General features: G+C 39.2%; 1 protein-coding gene across 2 annotated transcripts in view; it reads left to right on the top strand.

Moving 5' to 3' along the window:
* INTS4 (integrator complex subunit 4) overlaps positions 1-24,033 on the top strand; it is an 84,545-nt gene extending 60,512 nt beyond the window's left edge. For both annotated transcript variants that reach the window (XM_006191649.3, XM_032488735.1), the window contains 8 exons: positions 3,121-3,214; positions 5,571-5,651; positions 7,489-7,619; positions 10,094-10,153; positions 11,791-11,950; positions 12,173-12,316; positions 14,380-14,500; positions 18,628-24,033. In XM_006191649.3, the coding sequence (XP_006191711.1) occupies positions 3,121-3,214; positions 5,571-5,651; positions 7,489-7,619; positions 10,094-10,153; positions 11,791-11,950; positions 12,173-12,316; positions 14,380-14,500; positions 18,628-18,806 (970 nt within the window). In that variant the 3' untranslated portion in view covers positions 18,807-24,033. The remainder of the gene's footprint in view (positions 1-3,120; positions 3,215-5,570; positions 5,652-7,488; positions 7,620-10,093; positions 10,154-11,790; positions 11,951-12,172; positions 12,317-14,379; positions 14,501-18,627) is intronic.
* Positions 24,034-24,159: the final 126 nt, after the last annotated feature.

Here is a 24,159-nt window from a genome sequence, read left to right as displayed (position 1 = left end):
TTTATTTCCATTATTCTAGGAGCTGGTTGAAAAAATCTGTTGCTGTGATTTATGTCCAAGAGTGTTCTGCCCATGTTTTCCTCTAGGAGTTTTATAGTATCTGGTTTTACTTTAGGTCTTTAATCCATTTTGAACTTATTTTTGTATATGGTGTTAGGGAATGTTCTAATTTCAGTCTTTTACAGGTGGCTGTCCAGTTTTACCAGCAGCGCTTATCGAAGAGACTGTCTTCTCTCCATTGTATATTCTTGCCTCCTTTGTTATAAGTTAATTGACCATAAAGTGCATGGGTTTATTTCTGGACTTTCTGTCCTGTTCCATTGATCTATGTGTCTGTTTTTGTGCCATTACCATACTGTTTTGATTACTGTAGCTTTGTAGTGTAGTCTGAAGTCAGGGAGCAACAATAAAGTATTTTTTAATTAAGGCATGTATGTTGTTTTTTTAGACATAATGGTATTGCACACTTACTACAGTATAGTGTAAGCATAACTTTTATATGCATTGGGAAATCAAAAAATTCATGACCTGTTTTATTATGATATTCACTTTATCCTGGTGGTCTGGAACTGAACCCACAGTTTTCCAAGGTATGCCTGTAATTGCAGTTCACATGTTAAGGATTAAATAAGCTTGAGTAAGGAAACACCTAGCATACCTAGTACAGTGTGCATAAAAGGTGCTTTCTGTACCTTTTTTATGAAGTGTCCATAGTCTCCTGATGGGTGTATAAACTGAAGCTTCCTGAGGATTGTGGGCATAAAGAGGCACAGAGAGATTTGGCTCACTGGGACACTGAGTGCTTTGTGTAGGGCTAGCAAGTTTCTGTTTTTGTTTGTACAGTAATTCAGGTTTCCCATGGCTAGTTGGGTTGTGTCTTGTTCTGTACAGTTCAGAACAATTGCTACAGTGCAAGGGTGGTAGAATGACAACACCTGGGGCAGTCAGCTAACATATAGTCAGCTAGTCAGTGTTGTCTGTAATTGTGACAGAAAGCAGATTGTTTCTGGAGATGAAATGGTTCAGAAGTAGAATGATTTTTTTTTTTTTTTTTTTTTTTGCAAGAGAGACATCAGAGGTGCAAAAGAGAGAGACCAGCTGACCACCAAAATAGCATTTTCAAGGTATAGTTAAGTAGTACAGGGTCTTGCTTTTTATTGGGCTGGATTACCACACAAGAGCAAGCTCTCCAGGATCAGCTCAAACCGCCAAAATTCACAAGAGATGGTATATAAGCCACAGACCCCAATTTCTTCAGTCACTTTTGGAGTAATTCACTTTTTGCCCCTTTCCAGGCCATCTTCTTTCTGGCATCAAGGTCCTCAGGAAGCAGTATTGGCTATCAGAAAGTTGCCTGAGATTAGAGGCAGGAGCTTAGTCCAATGGACAGTTCTGTGCAGGCTGCTACAAAACTTGATATATTATGCCAGCCCTGGAACAGTTAATTTTCCTCATGAGCCATATCTTTAGGTTTCCCACAGTTATTGTTTCTGAGTGACATTTTGATGCTGCCATTAAAAAAAGGGCAACTTTCTACAAATTCTTTCTGAGATGGATTGTTAGGTCACACACACACATATAAACACTCCTATCGAAAAAAGAAGAAGAAAAGAAAAATGTTACTTTTTGTAGATGTATAGGGTATTTCCAGAAGAATTTAAAAGAAACTGGTAGTGGTGGTTGCCTCTGAAAAGAGTGCACTGGTTAGCAGCACACAGGTATAGGAAAGTAGATTAACTTACTTGTGTATCTTTTAGTATCTTTTGAATTCTGTTCCTTATTGGTGTAATTCTATAGCTAGGTACTATTGAAAAATTAAAAATTTCAAATTAGTGATCATAGCCCCCAGTACAACTATTTTATCTGTGTGTGTCACTTTCTATTTTTTTATCCACAGGCAGATAGGTTTTATATGGTTCCAGTCACTTTGTCTATACCTGTGTCCAGTTAGGAGCTTCAACTGCAGGTATCAGAGAGCCTTATCTCAAATTAGCTCATAATGGTTACTTATTTCCTCATATGAACAGTAATCAGAGGCATTTCTAAGTATGCTACGGTTAAGTGGTTCATTTATATCATTAAGGACCCAGTTTTTCTGTTTCTTTGGATTTTTCCTGATCTCAGCATTTGCTTTATCCCAAGACTTTTTCGTTTTGTACTTATACTATGGCTGCCAGTGATAATCAGGGCTATAAAACATTCTTGTTCAGTCTAGTGAGAAAGAGAGACTCAGAGACCACCATAAGACCTGCTTCAAGCATGGAATGTAAGTCCTTCCATTAGGACTGATAAGGCCAACTTAGGTCCATAACCAGGGAGATGACATGTGTTAATTGGCTTAATCCAGTCGCACTCTACCTGGAACTAGGTTTGGGGATAAGAAGAAAATCAGGGTTAGTAGGGAAGAAGTGGAGAATGGCTAACTGGGTAGGCAGCGAATGGAGTACAATACCTTAAAAAAATTTTTTTTTTGATATAAAGCATACTTATCCATTGTATAAAACATTTAAAAAATAAAGCATGGTTGGGAGAAGGCACTAAGAAGCACCCTAATACTCTATCCAGAAAAGTTTGCTCCATTTTTCTCGTATGTATGTATGTATGTATGTATCTGTCTGTCTGTCTATCTATATATGTATACTTTTTACATAGTTGGGATCATTACTACCATATTATATTTTAATGGTTGTAGAATATGTCATTGATTGGTTGTACAGTAATTTATTTAATAATTCCTCTACCACTGAGTATTTAAGTATTACTAAAATAGTCCATACAACAGTGAATATTGTGTGGCAAAAAGCGGTTCTTTTCTGTTGAATATTTTCCTTCTCAGCATAAGCTACTGATCAAAATATTTGACCATATGTGTGACTTTTATAACAATACAGTTTTACTTTCCAGAAGAATTTTATCAGCTTAAACTGCTGTCAAAGTGCAAGTAAACCAGTTTCATTATAACCACTTTAGCATTGAGTGTTGTCATTTAAAAATTTTTTGACCAATTTACTAGGTATAAAATGGTAAAAAGCTTTTGACATGATCTTTAATGGTTGTCATTATCTTTATTCTGTTTGACTGGGGTTTTTGGTTTTTTTTTTTTTTTTTTTTTTGCTACAGGGATCTGCAGAGACTTGGAGAGCTTCAGTGTGAATTGGCAGGAGTAGCTGACTTCTCTGCTACCTATCTTAGGTGTCAGCTTCTTCTCATCAAGGTTGGTTTGGAGCCGTTATGTTCACAAGTGTGATCCAAAAAAGGCAGTTTAATGAATCCAGCAGTGTTTGAGGCCATAAGTGGAAAAGTATATGGTCTTATGCAGTCGCTTAGCAATGGAGAAATTATGTACCCTGCAGTATAATTATATTTATCTCTAATTAAAGAATTGCTAACTCATAGAGAAACTTGAAGTATTTTAATTTAGGAAATTCTTTCATCATTATATAATTAGAGTAGATTGAGTAACCATTTTCATTAGAATCCCAAGGATTTTTTAAAAATAATTTGGTTAGCAAAAATATTGTATAAACTTTTATATTATTATTTTTAATGCTAATTTCACTTTGTCAAAGTCACATTAATCAAAGGTTGATTTCATTGCTCTTCAAAGGGCCAACTTGCTGGCATTTCATACTAGATAGTTAGATTATATATATAACACACAAAATTGTACCCAAGGAGCTGTTTCAGTTAGCTGAGCTGAAAACCAATTAAACTAGCTCAGTAGCTTTCAGCTTCTGCATCAGAGTTCTACTATAAATTTAGGCTTAGAATTTAGGGGAGCCTTTCTCACTTGTTAAGACTTTTATCTTGGCTTTACTTCTGAATGTTGTTATTCTTCAAAGTTATTAATGGTATTTGACCAATAGAGAGTAAATGGAGAGGTCAGAAATTTATTTTCCGCTGTTAAGGTATGGGCTTAGGGTTGTACAGGTGTGTGTATGCATGTGATGGTGGGGGTGTACATTGAAGTAGATTGGGATTTAAATAGCCCTTATTCGCCTAGATAGATTCTTTCAAATGTATATACCTGTGTAACCACCACCACAGTTAAGATATATAGAACATTTACATTACCCCAAAAGAGTTCCTTCATGTCCTTTTGCAAGATTGTTTGGCTTTTCCAAGTTTCTATGAAACAGAGCTAATAATAACTCTACCCAGGTGAGGATTGGTAGCAAGCAGTGTATGTGAAAACCCTTGGTCTAGTGTCTGGTACATATGAGTGCCATGTCAGTTTTGGTCTTCTTCCTTGACTTGCTGTCTTCTGCATAGGAAAAGAGAAGAGATTACTCCTGAAAAGAACATAGAACTATGTTTTTTACTCAACATCATGGAGCAGAGCAGGGGTAAGGGACCTAGACTTAGAACCTAAGGCAGGCCAGGGTTTGATAATAGGAGAAAAGCTAAAGGCACATCTATTTATCAGTATATTCTGTAGCAGTAATGATCTTTGTGAAGAATTATATAACAGCATGACAAAATATGATATAATGTTATATAGCCAAAAAAGCATACAAAATTACTTCTGCTTTCTGACTATGACTATATAAAAATGCATATGAAAAATATTTGGAAACAAATATTCAAAAACAATAACTCTGTTAGTGATAGTATGATTTAGGTAATTTAAAAATTTCTATGTCTATAGTCTAGACCTGCCGCTGTGTAACATTATAGTCACTAGGTACATGTGACTTTTGGGCACTTGAAATGTTCAAATTGAGATGTGCTATAAAAGCAAAATACACACCGAAGTTCCAAGACTTAGTATGAAAAAAATGTAAACTACCTCATTAATAATTTAAAAGATACTGACTGTATAGTGAAGTGATAATATCTTGGATATACTGGGTTAAATTATATCATTAAAATTAATTTCACCTATTTCTTTTTACTTTTAAAAATGTGGCTACTAGAAAATGTAAAATTACATACATGGTTTGTGCTGTTTCTATTGGACAGTTTTATTCTAGGTTTAGACATTAGATTATGTCCATAATTAAGAAGGACTGTGAAAATAAAAGTAGTTTATTTGAGAGATGGAGCTAAATGGATGGATAGGAGGGGAGAAAGATGGAATGTAAGATCTGTGGCTCTCAGTGATAGTTTTGAATGTAGAGAGGTTGAAAGAGGGAGGAATCTAGGAAAGCTCCTTGATTTCTTGTGTGAATATGTTGGTAAGGTGATGGGGCTGTTCAAAGGACAGTGAGCATGAAGCAAAGAAAAAAGAACTGAGTCAGGGAAGAAGGGTCGAGGCAGTCAGAGTAGTCCTTAGAGGCCTGGCTTGCCTGGACATTGTGCTGAGGCCTTCATGGCTCCTGCACTCTACTTGCAAGTTGTAGTCTAGGATAAAGGGTCTTAGGGCTAAGAATTGAATGGGGAGGAGTTCATTTGACCCAATCCATTGGTCTCTCTGTCCATAACAAGTACAGCTTATTGACTTAAAAGAATAAAATTGGAAGAAAGTCCTGATCATGGTCAATTTTCAAAGCAAAACAAATACAAGTCTCAAATGATTTGGCAGTCTTTTTAACCTTTGTGTTCTCTCCTCTCCTGATTTGTCTCTGTAGGCGTTGCAGGAAAAGCTGTGGAATGTGGCCGCCCCTTTGTATTTGAAGCAGAGCGATTTGGCCTTGGCAGCAGCAAAACAGGTAAGCTTATTGAGATCTTGTCCTCAGATTTCTGTTCAGGAATTGTGTCGTCTAAGTCAGAGTCAGAGGCTTTCACAAGGCTCCATGCCTCAGCTGTGGCCTCCTCAGTTTTAGCTTGTGACAGAAATTAGTGATAAGAGAAGCAGCATAATTAGGGGACACAGCACTGGCTTTAGAGTCAGGGGACCTGGGTTCTATTCCCATGTCAGCTTCTAATTTACTGGGTGATATTGAAATCTCTGATTTCTAAGATTGTTTTGTGTTCTAAAATATTATTAGTTTATATTTCAGATGTATTAAAATCCATTAAATACTATCATGAATCTTTCATATGAAAATGTAGCTGAATTCATTTTGAGATTGTATTTTTAGCTTGTACCATTTCTCTCTCTCTCTCTCTTCTTTTTTATTTATTTTTTTACCATTTCTTAATTTTAAAAGGCCCTTATGTTTCTCCTTAGTTCATTAAGTACCATTTAATTTTGTTTGCTTTAAGTTTCTTTCTAGCTTTGAGCACTTTCCCTTCATTCTTGGGTATTGGGATTTGGTGAACTCTTCTGGGTCGTATCTTCCCAATAGTGAATCTTTATATGATTGATGACTGATTATGACCCAGTGGGAAATAATGATTGTGACTGTGATTGTTATGTGACAGGTCACTAAATGATTTCAAGTCTGTTTTAATTGACCCTCATAATAATCGCATTAAGTAGGAGTAAGTATTAAGTCTTAAGGAGTAAGTATTAAGTATTAAGTAAATTTTAAGTACAGATCAAACAGTTAAGGCTCAGCAAGGTTATATTCAAGAGGTGACTTGAACCCAGATCCTCTGATACGCAGAGTCTGTTCTCTTTCCACTACACTGCTTGATCTCTCATCTAATTTAGACTCCCTCTCAGACCTGCTTTGTGGCTTATTGTAGGGAGAACTTAATGACTAGAGCCCCAAATGGGCCATGTTGGGAGGGGTGGGACCCAAGAGCTGTAGTCTGGAAGAAAGAATGGAATTACCATTGCTATATACCAGTTAATGTACTAAACACTTTCCATGCCCCATTTAATCCTTTAAATTTTATGATGTTGGTACTGTTTCTTCTGCATTTACAGATAGGGAGACTGAGACACCATTATAATTAAGCAACTTATTTTACTGTCAGTTGTAGGGGAACCTGGAATCATTTCTCTGACTCCAAAGTCTTCAAAGGGAGGCAAGCACAGAGAGAAAAAGAAGCATCATTTGGATGGGAGTGGCTAACTTGGATAGAATAGAGCAGGAACTTAAGATGCAGTAGGTTTGAGCTGAAGGTCACTGACATTGTTTTCTGCACTGATTCCTTCCCTACACTCCCTCTGACAGTCATGCCGATAGAACAGTCTGTCTGGATGACTAACAAGTGGTTAGCGGTTCCCAGTGCTTAATTCTTGAGGACTTTCCTGGGTTTATGTTTCCATACATAGCATATATTCATTTGCTGCTGCAGCACAGTGAATTTGCTCTAGAGTTACAAGCAGTGCTTTGCAATTTTATCAGTTTAAACTTTCATATCTTTATATCATCATCTAAGATATTACCAGGTGAAAGGTTTTTTTTAATTGACAAAGTAATTTATTCTCTTCTCACAAGACATTCTGTACTAATTTTTCTCAACACATATATTAATTTCTCTTAAGATTATACTAATTTCTCTCAACATGAGAGAACACTTAAAAATCTCAGTTCAGAGTTAAGGCATAGGCATTAAAAAAAAACTGTTCAGATTGTGTTTCATTTAGAATTCTTTGCTGCTCCCAAGACTATTATGATGTTTTCACTGATATTTCTTACCTTTTCTTTATAGATCATGGAAGAGACCTACAAAATGGAATTCATGTATAGTGGAGTGGAGAACAAGCAGGTGGTGATTATCCATCACATGAGGCTACAGGCCAAAGCCTTGCAACTTATAGTAACAGCACGGACTACTCGAGGGTAAGATGTGTGGTTGGCTGAAAGGGTGGCCCTATTCTTTCAAAGACACTTCCAAATGTGTTCAGAGATCTCACCAAAGTGAATGATGCATGAAATGATATATACAAAAGACTACCTAAGGGATACGTGAGCTTTTCATTTTTTTCAGATATTCCAAGTTCCATTCTTGGATCAGATTAGATCCTTGGGAAAACATTCCAGTGGCTCTCCATTGCCTGTAATACAATGTAGGACTCATTTGGCAACAAAGCATTCTGTATGGTCCTTTGTAGATTTCTTTTAGAATTTAGTGCCGGGAGCTATTGTTTTCTCTTCCGAAGGGAGTATTTATTTACTGCTTTACTGTAGGCAGTAAAGACAAATTAAGACAACGTGTTGTGCTGTGAGACTACTTTGTTCAAATCTCTCCTTACTAGTTGTTAGATTACAGATAGGTTCTTTAGCTTCTCTGTGCTTTGTTTCCCTGTGTGTAAAATGAGAATAACGACAGCATGTATCTCATGGTGTTTCACAAAGAAAGAATAGGATAAGGGGGATGATATAGCTGAAGTGGTAGAGCTTATGCTTAGCGTGCATGAGGTCCTGGGTTCAATCCCCAGTACTTTCTCTAAAAATGAATAAACCTAATTACCTCCCCCAGCCCCCCCCAAAAGAAGTTACAAAAAAAAAAAAAAAAGAATGACTAAGATAATATGTGTCAGAGCAGTTAGCATGGCACTTGATACATGGTAAAATCTTATTATAATGGTAGCTGTTAGACTTTCTGGTAATGAAAATTGCTATATTTCATTGATTCTAAAATGCATGTTAAAAATTTTTAACTTTTCTGAAATTAGATATTTTGATGGTGTACCGTAGTTTGATTAAAAGTATTTTTTTCTTGGTATTTCATAAAATAAAGGTTCGTCTTAAGAATGATGGCACCATGGATTTAATAGTGTACTTAAGGATCTCATTACCAGACAGAAGACACATTTGATGGTCAGTCCACCAGTTGTGTCAGCCAAAAAATAGTGTAGAGAAATAAATACGAGTGTTTAAATAAGCACTGAAAAATACTACATCAGAAAGAACATTCTGAGTATTATTTTATTTTTTCATTTGTCTTGATGGTAACCTGATAAATTCAGGTGGTGATTTAATCTTAGATATAGCCATACATTCATTTAACAAATGTTTAATCTCTGCTATGTCCCAGTCACATTTGAGAAAAGACAGGTGCTTGTGATGGCATCTACACTTTTTTATTTAAAGAAAATAGAGATCTTTTTCAGTTATATGTGATTATTATAAAAATTTAAATATTGCAGGTTACGTGAAGGCTATGCTCTCTGATAATCCACCTTTTCTAAAACAACTGTCCAAACATATAGATTATAAATGTGTGTGCATTAACATAAATTGAATCATAATATGCTTCACTGTTCTTCCTCATTTTTATTTCATCCAACAATATACTATTTCATATTTCTATGTTATATAAAGATTCTAATATATTTGGTCTTTACTTATGCTGTATTATATTCCATTTGTATGCATTCCTGCTTCTTTTTTCCCCCTTGATTTTTGCTGGGTTGATTGTTCTGTTTCTTTTTCTTCCAGAGCTTTGAAAGTTCTGTACCCTAATTTTAACCTATTCAAGTGAGAAGCAAGAGAACACAATGGTTAAGAGGACTGTGGTGCCTCACAGCTTAGATTCAGATCTTGACTCCACCGTTTGCAAACTTAGTGACCTTGGACAAGTTGCTTAAGACTTCTCTGCCTCAGTTTCTTTCCCATAAGTTAAACTGGGATAATAATAGTACCTGCCTCTCTGTCATAGGGTTATTTTAAGGATTTTTGAATGATTGTTTGTAAAGCCCTTAAAATACTGCCCGACACATTCAGAGTAAACACTTGACACATGTTAGCTCATATTGTATAAATAGTACTTTTATTCTTATATTTTTAATAAACTGGTTGAACTTATCAGAATTAAAAAATGAAATAGAATTTATGAACGTCTCTATCAAGATCATATCTAATCAAGATGAAAGTTTTAGTGTATTTTTATTTGATTGTCTCATACTGTTAAGTAATTTGGAATTTAGTTTCAGATTTTTTTATTGACGTATAGTTGATTTACAATATTATATTTGTTTTAGGTGTTCAACATAGTGATTCAGTATTTTTACAGATTATACTCCATTAAGAGTTATTACAAGCTAAAGGCTATAATTTCCTTCTGCTATATAATATATTGGGTTATGGTTTTTAATGTATCTTATTTTAAGAATCCTTTCTTAGAATATGCATTAACCTTTATAAGTACATAATCAAAATTATTTAGCCCTAACTTGCCCACCACTGTTCTTTTTGTACCATAATTGCCTTTTAAAATTCAGGTTTCTGGGAATTTTGTCTTTACCCCTCACTTCTCAGAAATTACAAGCAAATTACATGTTTTATTTTTGTTTGTTTTTACTTCTCTACAGAGTTGACCCCTTATTTGGAATGTGTGAAAAATTTTTACAAGAAGTGGACTTTTTTCAGAGGTAAGTACTTCATCCCTTCTAGCTTATTAAATCTTGGTTATGGAAAGAGTAGCACTTACAAACTGATCACAAGCCAGAATCTTTGGTTTAGCCCATGCAGCCAAGCTATTATTATATGTGCAGGGTGCCTAATTTGTATATAGTTGACCCTCAGTATTTGTGGGTTCTGCATTTGTGGATATGGAGAACCTGACTTTACTTCCATTTTATATAAAGGGTTTGAGCATCTGGATTTTGGAATCTGCAAGCAGTCCTGGCACCAGTCCCCTACAGATACTGAGAGATAACTATTTTCTTTACTGGTATATACAGTTAAGTTAGCTAAAAGTACAACAGAATAGTAAAAATATCAGAAATCATTTTGATGATTTACTCAACTGGGCCAGAAAAAGACAAATATTATGTGAAAAAACTCTAACTCTTGTTGAAAAATCACAGCTTACCTTTTTTCACCGTGGTTCTTAAACTTACATATTTCTCTGTAATCTACAAAAAATTGTTCCAAGTTCTGCAGGTAGCTTTTATTTTGTAGCATAAATATGTTTTCTCAGGATTTTTTTGAAACAAATCAGCTAAAATAAATGCAATAGTTGAGTGGAAGGCTTGTGAAGCAGTGGGAGTCAAGGTAGTAACCAGACCTGTGGCGTGCTGGAGATACGATACTGGGAAGAAGGCTTTTGTAGGATTTTGAAATCTAATATTTATTAAGTCCCGTATTTTTTGCTTCCACTCCTTGTTCCCACCCGCATGAACTTTACCAAACCTGAGGTTTATATGACTCTGCACTTCTCAGGCTTTTCCGTTTGAATGAGAATAGCTCCCTATAGGGCTAGGTTGCAATACTGCCCTTCACCAGTAGGGCCTGCTCTCTAGCAAATGATACAATCTAGCTTGACCCTAAGATCCTGACTTCAAATCTCAGTGAAGTCCATGTCTTACTTTTAGTTTTAGATTCTTTAAAGTGGAGGATCTGTTTTTGCACAGTTGTGTTGAAGATATTTTTGGAAAGGTAACAGCCCTGATTTACCACAGCTCCTCATCTGTTGTTTCGAGCTGCACATTCTTTCTTAATTTACCCTCTGAGTGTAGTGATATCACCCCCTCAGTGATACATTTTTTGACTATCCTATTTCCACAAAGCAGAAGTACTGTGGAATCAGTCAGAGCTGGGAGTAAGTTACTTAACTTTTTTAGGCCTCAGTGCAGCATTATCCTCTCTGAGTCTCTGGTATCTTTTCCTATTAATGATTATAAGCTCCATTAAGACAGGCATTTTCTTCTCTTTCACTCACTGTTATGTCCCCAGTGTCTAGAATAGTACTCAGTACTTGGTAATTCCTAAAGACATTTATTAAATTAATTAGTGAAATTGTAATATGAAAGTAATTCTAACAATGCACAGAATTACTGGGAGGATTAAACAAGATAGTGTAAAACACTTAAGAGGATGCCTAGAGCATATGGGTATTTAATAAACAAGGCTGTTATGATGATCAAGTTACTACAGCATAATTATCTAGTATGGCTTTCCTCGGGAACCAGTTTATCACTTTTCCTGCCTCAGGGCTTGGAAGATGTTTGAGGCTCAGCCTGTGGTGAGTGAATGCATAGTTGTTTGCTTCTGTTTATTCCTCCAGGTGTTTCATTGCCGATTTGCCCCACCTGCAAGACAGCTTTGTGGACAAACTTCTTGACCTCATGCCCCGACTCATGACAGCCAAACCTGCAGAAGTGGTCAAAATTCTACAGACCATGCTGCGGCAGAGTACCTTTCTACACCTTCCCCTTCCAGAGCAGGTCAGGGTCTGTGTCATACCCCTTCAGGCCAAATCCATCTAGAGAAATAAAACTGCTCACCTTGGTGATCTTCTTTGACCAATGGAGCAGCTAGGTTACAGCTTTTCCTCTCGTCGGCTATCATATGGACACTCATTAGATAAGGAGAGAGAAAAGCAAGGATCATGTTTTGTTGCTCAGAGATGATCTGGCTTGAGAAACATATTTTCTTCTTGCTTACAGATCCACAAAGCCTCAGCTACCATTATTGAGCCAGCAGGCGAGTCAGACAACCCTTTGCGGTTTACATCTGGGTTGGTGGTGGCCCTGGATGTCGATGCAACCCTGGAACATGTGCAGGATCCTCAGAACATTGTCAAGGTCCAGGTCTGTCAGGTTTTGGTGTCCCTGGAGCTTCTAAACTGACTTTGTGTTGAATCTTTTTACTTTATCACCCCTGTAATTTCTGCCTGAAGGACAGAAACTGGGGAGAGAGAAGAGATGAGGTTTTATAAAAAAGAGCCTGGGCATGAATGCCAGCAGTACTGCTGGGTATGGTCTGGAGCAAGTTACTTTAAACTCTGAACCTCAGATTCAGATTTGTTAGATAACTAACAAATAGGAATGGTTGATATTGAAATGAGTTGATGTTTATAAAACCCTTGGATCTGGTAAGGGTTCACTGAAAAACAGGGCCCTTTCTGTTCATACAATGTGAGGTTAAAACTTGGTATTTCCAGGGTTACAAGCAAGCTATAATAAACTTTTCAGGCTGTGGGTAGGTCGGCTTGGTGAATAAAATTTATGCTTGGGAAGCAGCAGTCACTGGAGAGTATTTTTCCCTAAGTTGGATTGATGTACTAGAGACATGTAAGAGATGCAGTATAGACACTAATCAATTTAACAGTCTGCAGTTAAGCCCCCAAAAGAGTACTACCCGTTTGCCCATTTTTCCTTCCTTCCTTTCATTCATGCAGTGATGCTTGCTCTGCTGTACATGTTAAGGGCTAAGCAAATATGTCAGAATTCCTGTCCTCAGGATGCTAGTTTCAATGAGAGACAGACAAATGGACAGGCAGCTGTAAAACAAAAGTTTAGTCATCAGTTCAGACAGGCACAGGATAAGTTAAGAATATAATGACCTCTTAGTAAATCCTTGATTGCTCACAATCTTGAGACCTACAGGGAACTAATTCTGAGCTGGCTGTGAGTTTGTGCTGCAGTTTTTTTTGCCTGTTTGTTTTTGTTTCCCCCCAACATTAATGGTTCTCCATCCTAGCTACATTTTAGAATTATTCAGAAAGTGTTACAAAGTACTGATGCACAGAACTCAGCTTGTATCAGTTAAATCATAATCCTGAGAGCAGGGCCCATGGGTTCCAGCATTTTTTTATTAAAAAGCTCATAGGTGATTCTAATAATGCATAGCCAGGGTTGAGAACCACTGTTTCACATTGTCCCTGGAAAAAAAGTTTGCTGACTGACTGAGCATAAATGAGATTGCAGATAGGTTATGTTAGGATCATCTGCTAGACTCTACTGAAAAATCACCTTCAAAGTAGCTCTACTACATGCATGGCCAAACTGTTTCAATGCCTTTACAGGTGGGGAGATGGGGAACTCGCTGCCCAATTGCGGGACAGCTCTGATGGTAGGAAAGTACCGTCCACTTTACCTACCCTGCCTCAAACACTTTTGTTCTGGGCAGATGAAAGGAGTTATGGTGCAGCTGGGCTGAGACATACCTCCCTAGAGTTTCAAAGTTGAGAAACCTGTGAAGTTCCTACTTTACCCTTATCAGTGTATTCCCATAGCCCAGGTCTGGTGTGTTTCTAGGATATGCTTCATTCATTCATTTAGCTCATTTATACACTATGCAGTGTAATAGGCCCTCTACACTGATAGCTGTGAGGCTCCTCTGGGTGCTGAGAGAGGGCTCTTTGGCAGTTGTGAGACTTGAAGAACTGGCCAGTGATTTGAGCAGACCCTTCATTGAACACTGTCTCTGTAGAAAGAGATAAACAGCTTCCTAGCTGCTTATGATCGAGTGGAGAGTTACAAACTTACTCTTAATACTTGATGATTGGTGATGGATGCTGGGCCATGATATGATTCAGAGCCAGGGAGGGAGAGTCATCCTGATGGGGGTGCCTGGGAAGGCTTTTCATGTCAGGATTAATATTTTAACCTCTCCGTGTATTTAATAGAGGTACTTTATTCCTGTCACTCAGTCCATGAATTCAGGAAACATTTACCACACACCGCCTTGTGCTGGGGAGTGGGTAGAGAGATGTTGACAGTATTGTCCTCTCCTCCAGGAGCAGTTTCTTGTGAAGGCTAGTGTCTTCTTTTCTTTTCCTCCTGTTTTGGGATTCACAGCAGGTGTCACCAGCAATTTTGTTAAAAGCTCATGGCTCTTCTGCCTCTTTCTTGTATCTGTCACCTCTTAGGTCTTATATCCAGATGGTCAGGCTCAGATGATCCACCCTAAGCCGGCAGACTTCCGGAATCCTGGCCCAGGGCGTCACCGGCTTATCACTCAGGTGTACCTCTCCCACACTGCCTGGACAGGTAAGGAGTCAGTGGGCCAAGGCATTTGTTTTTTTGTGGTTTGAGAAATAATACATGATTGAACCAGGCCTACTTAGGGTTGAACTTAATTTCTTAAGGAACTTAGAAGTGCAAGCTAGATACATTTAGACTAATTTGCTGTATTGCTTTGATTGCACAAGGCACAAGATTTTTTCAGAAGATTAAAAGGAAATTATGATAGAATGGAGTCTCATGGAAAGAACCCTGGGATGAACACCAGGAGACTATGTTCTTATCCTAACTCTGCCATTGACTTGCTGCATAATCTTGGACAAGCCACACTTCCTTCTGGAACTGTTTACTCACTTTGAAAATGAAGATAATTCTCAATCTGCTATTTAGTTCTGAGGACTACTATGTCTAGAAATTAATCAGTTTTATATTTCTTACCAAAATTTAAAATCACTCTCTTTGTGTATGAACAGTTCGGTTCATTCCCCCAAAACAAGTAAAATGACAACTGTTACTGCCCTGCCTTCCCACATGGGCTGGTTTGTGGGGTAATGCAAAGACGACCTATTCATACTTTTCCCTTCCTGTACAGCAACTGAGTAGAACCTCAATAATTTGAGAAAAGATATGGAGGTTACATAAGTATTTTTCTTAAATTCGTAAGAGTAAAATGGGAGAATACAAGTGCAAATGACATTACATTTCAAACCTATAAGGCTGCTTTGGAAACTTTAAAAACAGATTCAGTCTGCAGAACCTAAAATGTGGGGGAGAGTTGGCCTTAGTGGTGTTGCCTAAATCATTGAAGATGATTCAGAGGCATGGTTGTTATTGGAGAAGGTGGTTAGTATCACCAAATTTGGTTTAGTTTAGAAATAGGTGGATGCCTTCTGGAATTTTCCTTCATTGTGTTTTTGAATACATGAGTAACTATTTTTTTTCTCTTTTTTAGAGATCTCACAGTTTTTTTTTAATACTCCACTTGTGCTGTGCTTTTTTCTTAGGGGAGTGGTAATTAAGTTTATTTACTTATTTAATGGAGGTACTGGAGATTGAACCCAGAACCTTGTGCATTCTAAGCGTGTGCTCTAACCACTGAGCTATACCCTTCCCCATGAGTAACTATTTATTGCCATTATTAATGGTTTTCTTGTCTCAGGGGTGTTAAGTGGGTATGGATGACTTTATAAAGTTCTCACAAAGAGGAAGTGGTGCTGTTCAATGTCAGGGCGGCCCCTTCGGGGGGTCCAATGGGCCTGGCACAATGGAGAGAGCATCCAGTGTTGCTTTTGCCCAGAATCTGACTCCCTGAGCATCCCTCGGTCCATATTCTTGCTGCCTGGAACGTCCTACACTGTTTATCATAGTGCAACTCCACAGGAAGGTAGAGTTCCTTATTCTAGTCTCTTCTGATGAAGGGATCCTAAAAACGGGGCAAGAAATGCTGTGGGTCAGCACTGTTTTGCAAGGGCCAAGGCTGAGGGAGGCAGAACAGCATGTTAGAGCTCAGAAAAGCTTGAAAGGTCTTGAGGGGCATATTGATTTGCCCTTGGTTACACAGCAGTTCATTGCCTGAACCAGGCCTATAATCTGGGCTTTCCTGAGCCTGAAGAATTGTAATTCATCCAGAATCATCTCTGAGAGGTGATAGCTACCCAGTCACTATCACAAATCTCTATTTTAATTTTCCATGCAATACTTGCTAGTGTCAGATGCTTTCTCATTTGTTTACTGACTTTGTCTCCAATTAGAAAGTAGGCTTCATGAGAGAGGGAATCTTTACCTCTGTGTCCCCAGTACCACTATATCCTGTGTCCCTAGTGCCTGATATATAGTAGGTGCTCAACAAATAATGAAAATTGAATATAGGGTTTAAAATTTGCAATTAAAATTCATTTAATCTGTAGACATTTGACACAACATTTTAAAATGATTATAAATCAATAAAAAATGTTAAAAAAAATCAACCAGACAGGTCACAACCTCAAAAAAAAAAAAAAATCTGTAGACAGCTTTGTGGTGGGAGTTAGTTTTCTGATCTTCATTTTATAGTTGCATAAGTGGTCCATGTAGCTGATCAGTGAGGGCACTGAGGCTGGCACTCAGTTTTCCTAACTCCTAAATCCCTTGTTTTTTCACTATACCATTCTCCTGTCTGACTTGGGACACTAAAGTGAGATGTGTTCTTATTCTGAATGTGCCGGCACCTTCTTTCTCCTGATCCAGGAGATGGGGCCTGATACTGGTAAGGGGCTTCTCCAACTAGTCCCTCAGCTCCCTACCAAGAGCCTCTCCTCTGGAAGACAGGATGCTATCAAGTCAGAGTTTTTGAGTCACATAGATGAGTTTCCAAATTCTCCCTGGCTTGCTGTGTGATCCTGAGAGAGTTATTTTACCTCCCTGTCTCATTTTCCTTACCTTTAAAATGGGAGAGGGTATTAAAAAAAAAAGAATATATACCTCATAAAGATGTATTCTTCCAGGCGTGATAAGTAGGTTGCATGATTTGTCCCAGATGATCTTTCGTCTCTTTCTCCTACTGTCCCCTTCCTCTTGTTTTCTCTCCCTGCTCCCTTCCTCTAATGGCAGTGGCTTGAATTGCCATTCTTCCCACATGCTGGTGAGGGAAGATAATGACCATGATGACCATGTGGGATTTAGTCCTCTGACCTTACCAGGGATTGGTTACTGAAAGTGCTGTGAGAGCCAGGGCTGAGTTGTGGTTGGGGATTTGCAATAGCCATCTAGGACAAAAGAAGAGAGCATAGTGGGAGAGCTGATACTGGAGCCTGGTACCAGAGGGCATTGCTAATTTCATCACAGACACACTCAAGGTTGGTATAAGGCCCCATATTAAATGGTGATGCTGGCACTGCCCTCTGCGGTTGGCTGGGTTACTGTGGCTGCCTGCACACCTTTCTCTTTCTCTGGAGGACAACAATCTACTCTCTGTTCTGATCCCTAGGGGGAAGTCTGAAAGTAACCAGGAAGATGTCTGGGGACTCATTGCTAAGTCCTGGGACCTCTGCCCTTATTGATTTTGATCCATCCAGTCCTCTTTCCTGGCTTTTAAACTTCTTAGCCTTGAGCTCATCTTTAATGCTTGCCCCCTTCACGAAATTAAGGGGATTACCCAGTCACACGAAATCAACGACAGCCAAGCTTGCATTGTTCTTTGCCTTTGCAATTGCCCTTAGGTTTTTCTGAAATCCTCTCCCTTTTCTTTGAAGCCACATGGTTAATAGAAAGATTAATTGCTTCAGTTTCTGAACTGAACTCAAATTCTGTCACTGGTGTGGATTTGGGCAGTCACTTAGACTTTCTCAGAGCCTTGGGACTTTTTTGGGATTATGACAGTCTTCCTTTCATGGTATGGTGGGGTACGAACTCTTAGGGTTGTATGCTTAGCACAGAGTGGGTGTTCTATTCCAAAGCTTTCCTGGGCTCCCTCCTTAATACTTCTTACAGACTCAAGTGTGCACTTGAGTCTCCACTGCAACTGTCTCTACCTCCTCAACCAGTCAGCAACTTGAGGGAGGTCTTTTTTATTTTTGCTGGGGCCTGCTACCTGCAGACACCAGATCAGTTTAGTAATTTCATGTCATGAGAGAATGGAAGGTCCGGGGACATGATTTTAGATCCCTGAAACATGTTCCTGTTTGTAGTGAGAGTTTTTTGTCAGAATTTTTCCTAATGAAAGGGTTCTTTTCCACTAATGCAGTTGAGTCCTCTGTGCATACAGCCCTGAGGCCTGAGATCAGCTGGACAAAAAGAGCATGATTATCTGGGCACAAGAATCAGCCACACGCATGGACCTCTGTCTTGAGGCTGGAAGGCCTGTGTTGAAGGAGGTCTTTTAGCTTGCTCTCTGACCATTTCAGCAGCCATGGCTCTGGCTGCAGGGAGCCCAAGAGACCCGAGGAGGAATCAGTGGTGGCAGAGAAGCAGCAGCACATCTGCAGGCCTAGGAACAGCCTCATAGGATTCAGGCTGGGAAAGTGGTTTTGTTTGCTAAGTGGGGAGAGGAGGGATGCAGACAGACGAAGAAATGTTCCTGAAACCCTACTGCTTCCATCTTTGATGTTGCTTAATTTGACATTTCATCCCAATTACCAGGCATTACCCAGTCATAGAGGATTTTTTTTTTTTCCTAGAACCATGCCAGGTCGAAGTGAGACTGCTGCTGGCCTACAACTCCAGTTCACGCATTCCAAAATCCCTTTGGATTGAGGGTGGAGAGATGGCACCCCAGGTGGAAACCAGCATTGAGGGCACCATTCCCTTAAGCAAGTCCGTAAAAGTGTACATAATGCCCAAGCCCGCAAGGCGCTGAGTCACAAGCAGTCTTTACAGCCGTGTGCGAGAAGGCCCTTCTTGGGATCAGAGTGAGCCGGAAGCCTGGAGCATTTCACCTGGAAATGGTAATACAGGCATAAGGAGGAACATGTGACCCTTATAGTCTCATCTGGTATCAAACATTGGGTAAATTATTTTGCATTAAGAAAACAAAAACCTTCAGGTCAATCCCACCCCTACCCCACCATCTACCCCACCAGCTCTGCCTCCAATAAAGTTGAGAGAAGACCAGGCTGTTCTAGTTCCTGACCTTAAACAAATTTGTGTGGCTATAGGTTCAACATTTATACCACATGCTTACATTCTTCAGGTGTGAAACAAAGATCCAATTTTCTGGCCACTTCCAAAGAACCAGTTATTGGAGCCATAATCTCACTTCTTAAAGCAGTAGTCTGTTTGCCAGGGCCAACTCCAAAGCAATTTTCACAGCTGTACTTTTCCACCATCCAGAGTTCCTGAATGGCCCTAGATACTTGTTATCTTACCGAGCGTCTCCTTCCCCAGCTCAGACAATAGCTGGGCCAAGGACTGAATGAATAGCTGAAGAATGAATCATTTTCATCCCTGAGGGAAATTCTTGATCTTGCCTATCATTATCCTTAGAACCAAAATAATAGAGAAGGGCCATATTTTAGGGGGAAAAAACCCTAAAAAACAAGATTATGGGAAAGAGGGATCCGGTGTAAGAAATAGTCATTTCCCACTACTTCTCTGATGACTCCAGTGTTGGAGCTACTTCGCTGGCCTGGGTCACACAACTAGTAAATGACAGAGGTGGGAGGTGAACCCAGGCAGTCTGCCTCAAGGAGATCATAACTGCTCTAGAAGGACTAAGGGAAGAAGATTACTTGCAGGGAGCTTGCTTTTCAAGTGTGCTCACATATTTCGAATATCTCAAGATGTGCCATCAGTGGGTTCTTGTGTGTCAACAAGGTGCCCTAAAAAAATCTGCTTGTAGATAAAATGAAGCTTGAAGCCAGGCTGAATCATACCATGGCCCAGATACAAGCACCTAATGACTGCTGGGTTGGAGCACAAATGAAAACATCAAGACGCATGGCTGCTAATTGAGCCCTTCATGCCATAGCTATAGAATGCCTTCCAAGGGAAGGAATATGCTGGATCCTTTTCAGATACACTACCTCTTTAATAACAATCCTTCTTGGTTATTCCCCATTTTACACGTAGGGAAACTGAGGCTTTGAGATAATGTCTTCCTCCTAAGGGGCAAGGCCAGGATTTGATCCTAGGTCTTAAAACCTAAAATACAGTACTTTTCCCCCAAAGATGACAGACTTTGCCTTAGTATCAAGATGAGTTTTTTAAAACTGCATAATTGAATAGGCTACATTAGGAGACAAGGAATTGTCCATGCTGGATGTGTTCAAGCAGAAGTTGAACATGCTCCTGACAAGTTTGTTGTAAAGGAATTCAAGTATCATATGAGGGGATGGACTCAAATTTTAAATTCTCTGTGAAATATAAGAATTGAGTTTTCTGCACCTGGTTTCACACTTTTTCACTGAAGTGAAAAAAATGACTATATTACAGAGACCTGGAAGGGAGCATAAAGATGGCTCCAGTGTTGCACCCTCATTTTACAAGTGAATGTGCAAGCCCAAAAAGACTGAGTTAGTGGAAGCCAAGTCTGGAACCCAGGCCTCTTGATTCTTAGTCTAAAATGGTTTTCATGTCTTTTTCAGTGGTCCGCCGTGTACCTCATCAAAGCCAGAAACTGTGTCCCATTTGACTCTATCCTTACCCCTTATGTAAAACCAGTCATCAAGTCCTTTAGATTCCACTTCCTTAAGTGTTTCTTGACTCAGTCCTCTCCTCGGTATACTCACTGCTTCTGGCTTGATGCAGCCATCATCATCTCTTCTAAAGTATGGGATTAGCTTCCTAATGAGCTCCTTGCCTGAAATCTTGCCCCTTTTAGTTCACTCCTCACACAGCTGACAGAGTCATCTTTCTAAAACTCAGATCTGATCCCTCCATTCCCCTGCTTTCACCTCTTTAAGTGGGTCACTTCTGGCCCCAAGCAGGGTTTTTTCATGTCCCTGCTGTCCTCTCCATCCTCATACTCCCTGTCCCAAACAGTCTCTGTGCTGCTCTGGCTGTAGAGGATTATCTGTAGTTATTCCCAGTTCTCACCATGCTCTCACTTGCCTCACACCTTTGCACCTTCTGGAATATGCTCTTCAGATTGTCTCCTGTGGTTCCTTTCTTTTCATACTTTAGGACTGAGCCTCATTCTGGAACCTGTGTCTCCTATGGGCTTGGTGCATTGCCTCTATGTTCCCACAGCCTCCTTTACATCCCTCAAGCATTGTATTTTCTACAGGTTTACAAATGTAATCCCCTGAAGCAGGTAGGCAGGAAAAAAAAGGGGTCAAGTGGTCTGGAGGACAATAATAGAGACTGAAAAATCAGTGTAGTCTCTCTCAGAAGACAGTTGCTATTCAGCTCCACTTAAGTTGTATTAAGTATGAGCCTGGTAATGTTAAAGCTGATTCTTCCAGAAAAGCCAGAAATCTGCATTTTCATGTAAAAAATACACACTTTAAAAATTTTGGTAACTAAAGTAAAAGTAAATTCTGAGACAAAACGTGTCTTCAGGTAGATTTGTGCCCGTTTGCAACTTCTGCACCATCACCGTGTGTTTACATGTCTGTTTCTTCCAACCAATCTGTGAATAGCTGGACAGTAAGAATATCTGTGTTGTTTCCACAGCACAGCTCCTGGCACATACCAGGCAAGGAAAGAGTGAATGAGTCCATAAATCTAGAGCAAATTTAGCAGTACTGTGGCTTGCCTGCAAAAGCCAGCCCTGAGAGTCAAGTTTCTGAAAGGACTTTGTATTTGGCTTTGACATGATTGACCTCAGGAAACAGAATTATGGAGAAGGTACACACCTAGCAGTTGGCAGACTTCTTGTCTTAGGAACCGCTTAAGCTAGAAGAAATTAAGTATGGGCAGAGTGAGGGCTGGGCAAGCAACTTACAAATTGAATCAATGTTTAATGATTAAGGCATGGGACTAGTGTCACAGAAAAATACCTTCTCCCAAGGCTGCATATTTCTAGCACTGGCCAGGTACAACAGATTCAGAAGTAGGGGTATTTATAACAGGTTCTATACAAAGTTTAGTAACTTCACTGTCAATTTGGTCTCTAAGAAGTTTGCACTAAGTTCTCTTTAATGTAGAGACAGCTCACTTAGGAACACTGATTATACCCACACCTAATTCAACACCCACTGGAGCTGTCTTATCTTATATTTGACAAAATTTTTTTTATTGCATCAGAGAAACAGTCTGAATTTTATCGAACATCCCTCCTGGCTATAAGTGTCTGGCTTTATGAGGGAACTGAGATCTAGAAAGATCCTATCATCTGACAAGTGGCTGGTTGCAGAAAGGGCACTGAGCAGGGCCTTCTCAGACCTCTAGGTTGAGTGTCAGGTCTGTGAGGATTTTTCGCCTATGGGCCTCCTAAGGAAGTGGTAGAAAGAGATCAAGACACAACATCTAATCCTAGGTTCTAATCCTGCATTTTCCACATTCTTGCTGGGTAAACCTGGAAAGATCACTTTCCATTCTGATGGCCTTAGCTTAATTTTTCTTGTCAATCCACATCTTAAGTTGCTGTTCAGTCTGTGGATTGCCTGCAATTAGGTCAGATCCTACGTGGGGCCAATCAGGTGATGGGATCATGTGGAGCAAAAATCAGCTTTCTGTCTGTGGCTTCAACAGGACTGGAGTGGAGCAACTTTAGCTATGGCCATGATAGATAGTATGCCTAATAAATGTCTAGGTAAAGAGTTGCCAAATATTTGGTGAATAAATGAATCTCATCTCATTCTTTAAGACTTGTGTCATGTCCTTAGGGATGTCTTCCCTAATTTTCCTTCCATTCTGGTAGGATAAGTTAGTTCACCCTTTGTGCCGCCACTAGACCTGATATAACTATTAGAATGTTAACACACTGTATCATTATTTTCTTGTTTATTTGTCTCTCTCCCACTCACATAACTTCTGAGGGCAGGAACTATAACATTCATTTCTGTACCCCCAGGGCCCAGCAATAACTGGTCATTAAGAATATTAGTAAGAGACTCTCAGTAAATGAGTATGAAAGAGAATTACTGAATAATGAGTGAGAGAATAGATAGTTCCTTTGGGTTCCAACATCCTATGAATCTGTGAAATAATAAGCTGCTATATTAAGAACCATAAAATGAAACTAGTTGGCTTTACACAGCAGCCCCATTAGTAGAAAGATAATGACAATGGTTTCAATTTATCGACTTACTACATGCCAGGTAGTGTGCTAGTAAGACTTTCTATGAATTACCCTGTTTAATACCTGTGATAACTCCAGGTACTAATACTATCCCAATCTGACCAATGAGAACAGTGAAACTGAGAGATTAAATGCCCAATCAGTGAGTGGCAGAAAGCTGTAGTTCAAAGTCAAGGCTATTTGACGTCAAAGCCCATATTCATAACTCTTTAAAGAGGAAAAAATAAGGTAATACTGATAACTGTTAAAGTTCCGTCAGTCTATTGTGAGGCTTCATAAAAGCCACCTGGTTTAATAGAACAAAGACTATCTCTGCCAGTAGGAACCCTTCAGAGGCATCTAGTCTAGCCCCATCATTTTATCATGAAGGAATCTGAGGCCCAGATAGAACTGTCTAGCAAGGCTCAGGTTTAGTTAGCAGGACGGCCTGCCTAGATCCCACATATCAAGGCATAGCTCCTTTGACTTTTACTGAAGTGCTCCCTCAGTTCATTCAGGGCGCTGCTTGTATGTCATTGCACAGACTTTCCCTGACCACATATCTGAAGTAGCCCCCATCACTCTTCTTCTTTATTTTTCTTCATAACAGATTCTACTTACATTATGTATTTATTTGTTTACTTGTTTATTTTACCCACTACAATATACGCTTCAAGAGGACAAGACTTTTACTGCTGCTTCTCTGGAGCCTGTAGCAGTGCCTGGCATATAAGGTACTTAATAAAAATTGGTTGAATTGTTGGTTAAACATTCCTAAGAATCAATTGTAATGTGATTTTAATGCACTGAAACTTTTCTTTGGCCTTCAAACTTCAAAGCAGAAGGCTGTCTTCATTTTTGCCTTTATTTGTGCTTACTTCTGGCCTACCATTTACCACAATATTAAACTTTGGTAAACATCTGTCTCCTCCCCTGATTTTGAGCCATTTCCCCACATCCGCCCTAGGACAGGCACCTTGCCTAAGTCATCCATGTATCCCAAAGCCTAGCACAGGACCTGTTCAGAAATGCTTGTGGAGGCTGGTAT

The sequence above is a fragment of the Camelus ferus genome, chromosome 10 (assembly GCF_009834535.1).
Source record: "Camelus ferus isolate YT-003-E chromosome 10, BCGSAC_Cfer_1.0, whole genome shotgun sequence".
NCBI lineage: Eukaryota > Metazoa > Chordata > Mammalia > Artiodactyla > Camelidae > Camelus > Camelus ferus.
The sequence above is the reverse complement of the archived record's forward strand: the minus strand, read 5'-3'. Positions and strand labels throughout refer to the sequence as shown.